Below are 12,492 nucleotides of genomic sequence, written 5' to 3' on the forward strand. Positions count from 1 at the left end.
GCACACACTATGGTTACTTACCGTAACCCATCAAGAGCCACAATTTGTAAATCTGCTGGCTTGGACCCAAAGTGTGTCAATTTGTTCAGGTGATTCTTCCAGAGTAGGGACTTCACCAACACCCCGCCTCTGTCCTCCCAATAGCAAGGCATGACTAAGGCCTCCTTCCTACAATTTACGAACTCAGGGTTAACCACCATGGGTTACCAAATTAGCTCAATTTTCTAGATTTACTACCGCACAGCCTGGATTCCTCAGTGTGCCAAGTTAAAATGAGGTTGGCTAATCTGTGTGTCTTTGTAACACAGAGGGTGTTTTTGTAGCACAGCTTAAAAGCCATCTTCCCCAAGTTCATTTAAAATAAGGTTGGGGGTCCTTGCCTGTGTCCACTTAGCCCGCAACTAATCGTTTGGGTGGCCAAGGGCTCCATTAATACTTTTGGGTTGGGAGGGCTGCAAAATGAATCTTACATGAGATTTGGGGGAGGGGTGGAGATATTCTTTGCTTTTTAAGTGTGATGTGGGTATTTGAGGACATACAGGTAGTCCTTGCTAATTGACCATTTATTTAGTGATGGTTCAGACTTACAACGGTGCTGAAATAAACGACTTACAGCCGGTCCTCAGACTTAGGACTTTTGCAGCATCCCCATGCTCACATGATCACGATTTGGGTGCTTGGTAACCGATTCGCATTTATGACCATTGCACCGTCCCGTGGTCACGCGATCGCCATTTTCTACCTTCCCAGCCAGGTAAGCAAAATCAATAGGGAACTGCTTGATTCACTTATCAACTATGTGGTTTGCTTAACACCCACCGTGATTCATTTGACCATCACAAAAAAGGTGGTAAAATCAGGTCAGATTTGCTTAATGACTGCTCCACTTAGCAAATGAAATTCCGGTCCCATTTGTGGTTGTTAAGCAAGGACTACCTGTATATAATTTCCCAACTGAAAATGGCAGGAAATTACTGTTAGTTTCCAATAGTCATGCTCAGATCCATCTGCCTTATGTCTATTTTCATGCCTTTCAGAGCTGCCACTGCCTTCTCAGCCTAATGCATCTATTTTATTACCATCTATCCCTCATGCACAAAAAAGGGACTGAGAATTTCACACTGTTCCTCCAGGGAAGATATCATCAGTGTCCATTGTCTTGAAGTCCTCAGCGGCCAATTCTTCAGCCTCTGGCTAACAAGAGTTACTCGCTCATCTAAAGGTCTGGAGGGAAAGGGGGCCATCCTTACATCTAGTATCAGTGAGCTCCCTCACCTTAGCCTCCTGAAGCATTGGAGGTAACCTCTAATGGACACACTGAACTGTCTCTGAAGCATTTCCTTCCCAGATTATTTTCGCAGCTTTTCCATCCTCTCACCCCTTAACATACTTCAAGGTTTTTATTTAAGTGATAAATATTTAAAGACATAAATACTTTTTGCTGATAAAAATGGCCTTTATATAAGATGATTATGGAAAAAAAAACATGATAAGCAGAGTCTGAAGCTCCACAATGTAAAGACTGTGAAGTTCAAATTGCGTGTGTATACAGGCTTGGCTTGGCTTTGATCTCTTGGGGGGAAATGTGATAAAGTGTTTACATCAAGGTTGAGCCTGCTCAGATGTCTTGTATTTGCTAAAGCATCCAGACTTAGAGATATCAAAACCTGCAGATAGAACAGGTAGAATAGGACGGCCCCTTTGAGCCAACTTGCCCTCCCTGTAGCAAGACTCCTTCCTGGAAGGTGTGACCAAGTGTACTGTCTATTCAAGGCCACATGGGTAAAGAAGAAAAATTCAGGCCATCTCTCAGCTGGCTCTGGGTGTTCGTGCGTGTGTGTGTGTGTTATCCGATGCCTTCACTCCCTTCTGAATTTTCCCTGGGGAATTCTGGAGAGGTTGCTTTAGTTCTTCAGGGAGGCAACCATGCAGCTCGGGCTTGCCAGCATCTTTCTGGGTCTTTGGCTAACAGTTGAGCCCCTCTCCTCACCAGCAAAGAGAAACCTCCTAGAAGAAAGCCCTCAGAGACCATCAGAAGATCCCACTTTAGGAGAACTGAAATCCCCAGAAGAGGAAGACCAAGTCAAGGTTGCATTGGACTTCAAGGAACCCCCTTTGAAGGTCGCGGTTGTTCCACTGGAGTCAGAAGACAGCCCTGGACGTTTCCTACCTCGTCAGCCCTTGGCTGAGAAGGAGGTGAGATCCTTGAGTTTATGGCCCCAATCTGGTTCCCAGCCATGGCTTTACAGAAGCTCAGAGGAATCGGTGTGTCACGTGAGATTGGACGGGGGCAGCTTTTGGGGTCCTAACCATCTGGAGGTGGGGGGCCTCCTCAGCCGTTATGACAGCGGGTTCTTGAAGGCACTGAGCAGGTCTGCCTGGAGCAGAGAGGACCTGGAGACCTTTGGGATCTGTCCCTCAAGTCCACCCCACAGCCTTCTTGGATCACTCCAGCGTGTGGCTGATTCTCTGGGCAGGCCTGGAGGACACCGTTTCTTCATGTTGCATCTGGAAGAAGGTAAGTGTGCAGGCAGGGAAGGGTGGAAAGACAACGCGTGCATTATTACTATTCTTCCCTCTCTCCCCATTTAAAGAAAGCATAAAGAGTTTTGGAAATTGGCCTTGATCAACGCCAGTGATAAGTCTAATGCTTTTCCAACATTCTTCCTCAATCCTTTCCTTCCCTTTCCTTCCCCCCAAAGTACATTCCCTTTTCTTTGCTTTGGCAGTCCTGCAGAATACCGAATCTAAATCTAAATTAAATGAAATCTAAATTACATTCAATCTAAGCCTATTGTTTTGTAGCACCAACACTAGACAAATATGCAGATAGAAGATAGTGATAATGATCCAGAAAGACTATGGGTGGGCAAAGGGAAAGAGGGAAATAATTATTAAAAAGAAAAAAGAAAAATATTATTTAAAAAAAGGAGGAAAAGGAGGAAAAATGATATGATCTCTTAACAAGGACTGAAATAGCTGAAAGGGTGCAAAATGCAGATTTCTTGTGGGAATGGAGTCTTTTTGAACAGGCAAGAGATGTTGGTTGGCCAGAAGTCCAAATCAGACCCTCTTCAGGATTGCTCCTGTCCTACAAACTCTCTTTTTTTGAGGGGGGGGAGGAATGTTTCAGGAAGGGACTTTCTCCCCAACCTTCAAAGTAGGGATCAGCTCCCAGCTGCGAGATTACAAGAAAACAAAACTAGCAAAATGCAAAAGATAAATACCCATCTCCAGCTGTTGCAAATAGTTGAAAAAAACCCAGGTCTTCCCAATCACTCTGATGATAGTGAAAGCTTCAGCTGTAACTCTGCATTATTGCCCTCTAATAAAAGGACCTCTCAAGTTACATCTGTTAAGGCACTGAGCAAAACAAACCTTTTGCAGTTGTGCAATGCTTAATACTTACAAACCAGGATGATGCAGGATGCAGGATGCAGGCTCCATCTCGTGAGCAAAGATGGAAGGAAATGTGGGATGGGGCAGAGAAGAGCTCTGTTTTTCCAAAAGGTGGAAATAACAAAGGAGGTGGACTAGATGGCCACTAGGCCCTTTCTTCCTTTTTTAAATTCTATGGTTCTTTGGCTTAGTTCACACCTTGCTCTTAGCCAGGGAGTTAACAAATCCAATTGCGACTACATGGGTACAACATGATGTTTCCCCAAAAATGCACCAAATTATGGCATCTTGAGGTCTTGGCCTGGTTCATACAATCTGCTAAGCCAATGGCTGGAGTCCCGCAATGAAGTGAATCACAGGCTACCCAGCTCCATCTCAGCTTCATCAAACGTAATGTGTGAATTCAGCCGGTGTCTGGCTGAAGCCCCTGTCAATCCACCTCATATTAACAGAACATACCATTTTTCCTTGAGATGTAAACATGAATCAATGGTATTCAATTCAGAGGCACCTGCAGGATGTGGTCAAAAAAGTCAAGATGGCAGCCACTGTGGTGTGATTGAAGCTCTGCCCACACCCTGTGGATACCCCTGGTTCAACTGTTTTCATGTTTTTCAACATGGTAAAGCAGTGTTTCTCAACCTTGGCAACTCTAAGACGTGGGGACTTCATTTCCCAGAATTCCCCAGCCAGCATGACTGGCTGGGGAATTCTGGGATTGAAGTCCACACTTAGACTTCAATCTAAGTGTGAGTTGCCAAGGTTGAGAAACACTGCAGTAAAGAATGAAAACTAATTTAAATGTGAGTTGATGAAAACCATCGGCTCAAACGACAGGGTGGAAACCGCCTATGACAAGGAGGGAGGGAAGAGAAGAGAGCTGGACAATATGAGACTGGATGAGACAGGATGGGAAAAATGGGTGTGTGTGTCCCTGCCTTGTATCCATCTTCCATTTCCTTCTTCTCTTTTGGTAGTAAAGTGGGAAGCTGAGACAAAACTCAGGTTTAAGCTGACTTTTCAGAAGGACATGGAAGAGCCACTCAGCTCCTGGCAGCTTGTCCTCCTCGTCTTTTATCAAGGAGAAAAGGAATTGGTGCATCACAGTGTCCCAAAGAAATTCCTGGTGGGAGGAGAAGGTTTACATCAAAAGCAGGTTTGTGAGAAACCCCCCACCCCAGATGTTGGTTGCATTACTCTTAATATCCACCATTACTCCAAGGAGATCGATATGGCAAGCATTCCTCCCACCATTTCAACTGTATCTTCAAAACAGTCCTGTGAGGTAGATGCAGCCGAGAGCATCTTGCCCAAAGCCACTCATGGAGCTTCATGGTTAAGTCCGATTCGAAAGAAGGCTTGGATGTCATCCATGCATCGTAGTTAACTACGCTAACCTGTCTATCCATTGGCAAACTGTCCTGTACCCCTTGGTATGGGGGAACCTTGGAAAAGAGAATATTCATTTGAATCTCGTTCTAGAAGAGAAGAAAAGGCCTCCTAGTCTTTTCTGAGTCAGTGAGGAACATGGAACCTCCATATGTAGAGGTAGTCTACCTATGAACATTAAAGATTTGGCAGAAATGAATTTCAGGGGCCTTCAGCTCTTACGTGAAACAACCTTTTTATGTTCCTCTTCTGATGGAGCTTCTACACTGAATATTCTCCTCTTTTTGGCTGGTGTTAGGTCCTGGATCCAGATAGGAAAAATAAAACGAATAGGAATGGATTGGGGGAGGATGGACACTGGGGGCAATGCATGAGAATATCTAGGAATGTTGGGTAACCACCAGCTGAACCTAAGGAGGCAGTAAATGCAGCAGCTTAAAAGGTCAACGCAATCTGGCTGCATTGTGTCCAAATCACTGGAGATAATAATTCCACTGTATTTTGGGCTTGTTGAACCTCGCTCTGGAGTAGCGTGTCCTGTTTGGGGGGCACCAAACTTTAAAAGTGACATGGAGAAGCTGGAGTGGGTTTAAAGGAGAGCTACCAAGTTGAAAAGGACTCTGGAAACCAAGCTGGCTGGGTGACTTTGGGCCAATCACTGTCTCTTAGCCCAACCCACCTCATAGGGTTGTTGTTGTGGGGAAAATAGGAGGAGGAAGGAGTATTGGGCATGTTCGCCACCTTGAGTTGACCAAATATATATATATTTTTAAAGGCATAATAATAATAATAGTAATAATAATAATAATAATAATGTCCTGAAATAGACGATTCAAGGAGCTTTTTTGCTTGTTTAGCTCAGACTAAGGTGAGATAAGACTACAGATACCAAAAAGGCTGCATCAAAAAAAGCCAAGATAGTGATTGCAGCCTTGCAAAGCCCCATACATTTTTTACATCCATCACACTTTTTTGACAACCCCTCTCTTCGTAGAATGCCCCCTAATTTTTTTTTTCTGTTGAAACCAAGGACCTTGTTTGAGACTTAAAGAAATGAGATTCCATCTGAATATTAGTGAACGTTAGGGGGAATTTCCTGGTGGTTGGAACGGTGACAAAGTGGGCTCCCCTTCACTGGGATTTTTAAACGGAGGCTGGACTGCCAGCTATCATGGATGGTTTATTTCTCAACAGCAGCAACCTGAAGATGTGTGGACTTCAACTCCCAGAATTCCCCAGCCAGCATGGCTGGCTGGGGAATTCTGGGAGTTGAAGTCCACACATCTTCAGATTGCCAAAGCTGAGAAACATTGGACCTACAGGGTCTGTTCTAACTCTACCATTCCAAAGAAAGACAGAACTTGTGCTTTTAGCAGGCCGCAGAGATTCAATAATTCTTGGCCCTGAGAATGAAGCACCAAGGGAGCTTCTGCATCTCAGGATGCCAATAAATGTCTTGGAGAGGGACTTCAGTCAAATGTATGAAAGTTGGAGTGTGTTTATATTTTGAATTTTCCCATCATAGGTGGTTTGTCTTTCCAGAGGAACTCACTACCTTGTCCTCCAGGGCTCAGTGCTGTCAGGCAGACATTCTCCTGGTGAATTAATCTATGAACTTTCCTTGGACATCAGGCACCAAAACAATACAGGTAGGAGATAGCGCCATGCGGGATCTCCTGTTCCTCCATTTGGAAAACACAAATTCTACACAACTTATGAAAATACAGTGAGTTTCTCTGTCATAAAATGGAGCCCTTTGCAAGCATCACAAGCAAGGACGTGGCAGACCTCCAGAAGGGCTAAACTACAGCTTCCGGCAACCTTGCCCCACCTGGCCAATAGTGAGGGTTGCTGGGAATTGTAGTTCAGTAGCATTGGGCATGCACATTTTCTTGTGCCTGATGCACATCTTAGTATTACTCAAGCATAAAAATAATACAGAATTGACTCCTGCTCATTTACATGGATGCAGCCAAACACTTTTCTGGGCATGATATGGAAGTTTCAGTCTAGCTTGTACCCCTGGGTTTCCCCAGGATAAATTAAAATTACGACATGCCTGCACCTTTTAAAAACAGATTTATTTATATATCCAATGACCAATTTTGCCAATATTTAAATTAGGTGATTTATTAGGGTGTCTCGCTAATGTTGGGGAGGCATGGGTTCAAATTCCCATTCATGTAGATCATCTTGAGCTGGGCTTTCGCTCCATCTCGCCAGGGTTGTTATGAGGACAAAATAGCAGTAATCCTTTATTATCTATTTTGATAAATAAATACATAAATAAATAAAATTGATTTATTCACTTGTTTTATGAACAGCCATAATCCTTAGGGACTGCTGGCAGTTAGCAATAGAATTAAAACCTCTATGATAAGCCAAATCAACTAATACAAATCCACCATAAAAGTGCAAACCACATCATAGTAAATAAAGCACTGGATCAGAACCTAATAAACAGCATCACCCCAATTATTCTCCAAGTGTTCCCTGGAAGGACTCCGTTTTACCTAGGCAAGAGAAAGCCAACTGAGAGAGAACTGATCTATTTTCTGAAAGGGAGTCTGTTTCACAGGATTGTGCCCATCACATGAAAAGCACTATTTCTGGGTTAAAAGCAACTGTTTGAATTGCCCCTGGAAAGATTTTGGAGCATAATACCGGTGTTATGTTAGAATTTTTAAAAATGTCCTTACCAGGTTTGTTTCTGAGCTGGGACCAAAGGAACAGGCAGTTGCATGAAATTACGCTCTTTATTTTTCGCCTAAGAACAAAAGCAATGTCAGCAAGCTGCTAGGTGGGCGGCTGCACAGGACCCCCTCCTTACAGCATAGTATATACATTCCATTCAACTCCTCCTTCAGAATACCACCCTGAACTCAGTTACCCATACTCCACCTTAGCATCATTCCATATTAGGAATTTCCTTCCATCCTTGCTAGGGCCCCTTGACCCTTATTAAACAATATCTTTTCTCTGAAGAAGCTATCCTTGGAATGTACACCTTATCTTGTTTCTATGGGCACAGCTATCTATCAAGGCCTGTAGGCCTGTGAGAAAGGAAGAGTAAAAAAGTTAACAAAACTCTTCAAGGAAATACAACATGGTTTCAGAGCCATAATACAAGTGCAAATGTTTCTAATATATGAATTCTACATATAAAATACGTGAATATGACATATATTTGTATTTAAGTTCTATATATGTAAAATCTTCTATCAGTTATATGCTCTACTGCTGATTTTAGCCACTCCCACCCACCAGCAAGCAGGCGACTGCATGAGAAGCATCAGAGTAGTCTTCAAGGGCAGCCCCATGTAAAATGCATTGCAGTAATCCAGGTAATCGGGGTGTGTTAACAATGCAAATTCTCGTGGCTGAATGGTTCGTTGTTGTTTTCATGTTTTCTGTTCAGAGTCCTATTTTTTTTCCCCCTTGCTCTGTTGGTCTCTGGTGTTAATTTTTGTTGACATTTGCGTTTTTTTAACTAGCGTCCCCCTGATTTCCTGAAAAAGGTTTTGTGCTTTCTTCTGATTTCTTTTTCAACTTCTCATGGAAGATTTGAGAGTTGCTGTAGGGCTAAGACCGTGAGATGATAACCCTGACATACAACATCCATGTCATACATAGTTATGGTCTCCTAATTTGTTTCCACTGCTTCTCAGGCCTCAGGGACCTATGACAGCAGAGGAAGAACCTCTGTTGCTGGTCCAATAAGCCATTGTCCTGTTCCATTTTTGTCTCCTTGCCTCCCAGATGCTGCTGTCTCCTCTGATGAAGCCCAAGATCTTCTGTTTGGCTTTGATGCCAAGTGCTTCACCCGCAGGACCCCAGCTGTCTTGCTGTTGGCGAAACAAAGCTTTGGAGTCAGCCCCCATCCACCCACTTCTTTCCTCTCTGCAGATGGCAAGTTAGATGTGTTACCATACCTGAAACCCAGGTGAATAACACCCTCTTTCGCTTTTCTGACTTTGCACCCCGTTCTCCACCTGAGCACAGGAACGGGGAGCCATGAAATTCCAGGCCTACACGAGAGAAATAATTATACCAGCTCTCCCGATGTTTGCAGCTTTCCTTGATGATGTGGGCTATTTCCACGTTTTCCACGTTCTCTACTACCGCCTTTTATACCTGATTCTTTCTGAAGAACAACCACCACATGATAAATCAGAGAAAAATTTCTGTTGAATCAGATGGAATTTCCATTCAATTCAGCGTGCAGTTTTCAGCAGTGGCCAGAGAAGGGAGTGTGAGACTTAGTTCTCATAGGCTCAGAGGAAAACAACCTAGCACAGCTGTTGCCAAAACAGACAGGCAGAAATGAAGCCCCCCTGCCCAAAAGAGAAGGCTACCCAGCCTGTTGCAGGGTTCAAGCAAAGTACTTAGATCTCAGTAACAGTGAGACTCCCATTGCATACCCAGCAGTTGCTAGAATTCTTTCAGAAAGACTTTTTAGCTTCCCTGAAATAAATTGGACTTATCAGAAGATCTTGGATTCCTGTGCGCCTGTTTAATTGCTTCCAATCCAGAAGACTGATAAGGACCTTGAGAAGCCCTCAGAAGGAACCTCATGTTGCTTCTGAGGGCAACAGCACTGTAAATAAAAGCAGATAAAAGCCGTTTTGTCACTGTTTCCAAAATCTCCTCTGAAAATGCTGAAATCTTGCTGGATTTTGGACAGAGTTGAAAGAGCAGGACGTGTCAGTGGTCTTGCTTGATTGGGGTGTTTGCAAGAATTTGGCCATTTTAAAATGTTCACATAACTTAAGGTGCATTTAATTAATTAACACACTCTACCTACGAGAATTTCACTGAAATTACTTTTTTGAAGGAAATGTCCAAAAGCGTTTCTTCCATTAAATTTAATGAGAACTGGAAGGAAGAAAATGCAGGCAAATTTTCCTACATGGCATTATTATAAACCAGTGTCATGTAGTAGTTAATCATTCCATGGTTGTCTGAGATCTTCCTTCCTTCCTTCCTTCCTTCCTTCCTTCCTTCCTTCCTTCCTTCCTTCCTTCCTTCCTTCCTTCCTTCCTTCCTTCCTTCATTTAGTCCCCACCCATCTCCTCCCATTGGGGGACTCTTGAACCTCAGTTTCCTCTTTCCAACTTAGGTCTCAGCTGCAATGCTCAATGAGTTGCTCTCTTTCAGCCCAATCAATTTCACAGTGGTTTCATTGTGGGGATAAAAGGAAGGGAGACCACCCAGTGTAGGCCAAGGAAAGGCAGGATAAATTCAGTAATAAGTAAACAAGCATGGTTTTTTGGCTTAGCATAAAGTGTGAACCTGGCTTTCTCATGAGCAATTGGGTAGATATTCAACTTACCATTTGACCTCAGAAACCTTGAATGTCTGCATGTGGCATGAATGCAGAGAGGAGTTGGGTGTGCAGAACAAGGAGTCAGTCCAATCATTGTAAAACACCATCTTTCTCTCTCTCTCTCTCCACAGCAACTTGCTGAGTTCCAGCGTGGCCCACACACCCCATGAGGCTGCCACCATCGCTAACCAAACCAATGCCACTGTGTCAGTGCTCACAAGCCCTGGGTACTTTTTGGAGACCCTCTCCCAATTTGTCAACAAAGTCCTGAATCCTTCTGGTGAGTCCCCTGTTTCCCAGGGGCACCTCCGGTTGGATTTTGACACGATAGAGGCACTTCCTCACGAGCTCCTCAACTTGTCTGAGAAAGTTGCCTTTGAGAGGCTGGTGCAGTCGGAAAATCACTTGGTCATCCTTTTCCCCGAGAACAGCCAAGCCTTCATGGAGCGCCATCTGGGCCGGTGGTACCTGGAGGGGAAGTTGCTTCAGCAACTGCTGGAGAAGCTGTATTCGGTGATCCAGGACCTGAAAGCAATGCCCTCCTTCCAGGCCAATGTGGGCCTCTTCCATACTCTGCTGGCTCTGTGCTACTACCCCCCTCGGGGATCAGGAAGGGTCCCCGCGAGTGATTCTGGAGAGACAGAGGAAACACAGACCCGCAGGAAAATCCACAGCCTTCTCTTGCTCAAGGCTCTCCAGGTGGTGCGCGCTCGCTGGCGAGAGGCCAGGAAGGTCTCCTTACGTGCCAACCGCAGCATTCAGGCCCAGGGCAACTACTGCCGGCTGCAAGAGCTCAAGATAGACCTGGTCTCCACGAGGTACATCATTTTACCGGAGTCGTACAACGCCAACAATTGCGTGGGCCTCTGCCGGAGCCCACTGTCCACCCGCATCCCAGACTTTTATTCCCACACCATTTTCCTGCTGCGTATGCATGAACAGGGCATGCCACTCCAGCGGGCCCCTTGCTGCGTCCCGGTGAAATATTCGCAAAGCCTCGTGGTTACCTTTACCAGTGATCAAGGGATGATTGTTAAGGCCTACCCAGATATGGTGGCCGAGTCCTGTGGGTGCCGGTAGAGAAGGGCAGGGGAGCCTTCCTGGCAGGGGTTGGGCAGTATCCTGCTGCCCTGGCCAGCGTGGCGTGCAGTTTTAAACAACAGCACTAATCCCCGTTTGACACCAGTGACAATTCTGCGGCTGTGTCCATAGCAAACTTGCAACATTGTTCTTGCTTTTTATGATGGTAGGGAAAGTTGGAATCCTCCAGTTTATTCAGAGAGAACCCTAATTAGCATTAATTAGGATAAGAATTGTCCCCCGCCCATTCAGAGGATCTTGAGATGGATGTTTAAGGTCCAAAAGGACAAGTAATGTTTATTAAGTGATGTGTCCCAATAGGAAGTGTGCATCTCTGAGTTTTCAGTCCTTGTGGTGGGGGTGAAGCAGAAAATTCACTAAAGGTAGTCCTCAGTTAACAACCGTAATTGGGACTGGGAACTCTGTTGCTAAGCAACACAGTTGTAAAGCGAAAAATCACGTGACCATGCTGACTTACGACAGCAGTTCTGGCTGCGGTCATTAAGTGAATCATGCATGGTCATTAAGTGTGACGCCACATGACCATGACTTGCAACTTCCTGCCGGCTCCTCTGTTGACTTTGTTTATTGGAAGCTGGCAGGGAAGGTCACAAATGGTGATCAGGTGACTGTGGGACACTGTGACAGTTGTAATTGCACACCGGTTGCCAAGCACCAGAATTGCAATCACGTGATGGTGGGGACATTGTGAAAGCCAAAACTTCGAGGACCAGCCATAAGTCTCCTTGTTCAGCACCATCATAACTTTGAATGGTTGCTGAATGAGTGGTCACTAAGCGAGGACTACCTGTAGTCTTCCTTTAGGAACCCAGCTGTATAGAACAGTCTTCCAATCAGGAAAGTAGAACATGAGAGGAACAAAGAGCTAATGCCTGCTGCTAATGCAGTGTTTCTCAACCTTGGCAACTTGAAGATGGATAGACTTCAACTCCCAGAATTCTGGGAGTTGAAGTCTTCAAGTTGCCAAGATTGAGCAACACCGTGCTAATGCCGCTAGTGATCAAGAAGATAAAACGTGCAAAATGCTGGTACTTCTAGAATTGCATTTCCAGCAGTAGCTACTATTTGCCCAAATTATTCTGGGTTGGCGCAATGGGATGTGCAGGATATTGAAACCTGATTCATCTTCCCACCCTCTCTATGCATCGGGAAGCTTATTCAGCCATGCTCTTGATACACCAACACTTTTACCCCACAAACTTTCAAGCGTAGCTTACTGAGCACAGGGTGAAACCTCAGATCCTGGAGAGCCTTTCCCACCTAGACATACCTGGCTC

General features: G+C 44.7%; 1 protein-coding gene across 1 annotated transcript; it reads left to right on the top strand.

Annotated features, from left to right (window-relative positions):
- The first annotated feature begins 1,808 nt into the window (after positions 1–1,808).
- AMH (anti-Mullerian hormone) lies at positions 1,809–11,542 on the top strand. The gene is made up of 5 exons (XM_063290789.1): positions 1,809–2,518; positions 4,377–4,555; positions 6,314–6,437; positions 8,548–8,731; positions 10,246–11,542. Exons 1-5 carry the CDS (start codon positions 1,927–1,929, stop codon positions 11,192–11,194), a joined length of 2,028 nt encoding a protein of 675 aa, XP_063146859.1. The 5' UTR covers positions 1,809–1,926; the 3' UTR covers positions 11,195–11,542.
- Positions 11,543–12,492: the final 950 nt, after the last annotated feature.

Source organism: Candoia aspera, chromosome 1 (assembly GCF_035149785.1).
Source record: "Candoia aspera isolate rCanAsp1 chromosome 1, rCanAsp1.hap2, whole genome shotgun sequence".
In the NCBI taxonomy this organism is placed as follows: Eukaryota; Metazoa; Chordata; class Lepidosauria; order Squamata; family Boidae; genus Candoia; species Candoia aspera.

Bases quoted from the DNA above. Each gene is read 5' to 3' on its own strand.
- AMH (XM_063290789.1), top strand. From the start codon at position 1,927: ATGCAGCTCGGGCTTGCCAGCATCTTTCTGGGTCTTTGGCTAACAGTT. The intron at 4,556-6,313 runs GTTTGTGAGAAA...TTCCCATCATAG, and splicing joins AAGGTTTACATCAAAAGCAG to GTGGTTTGTCTTTCCAGAGG. The intron at 6,438-8,547 runs GTAGGAGATAGC...CTTGCCTCCCAG, and splicing joins CAGGCACCAAAACAATACAG to ATGCTGCTGTCTCCTCTGAT.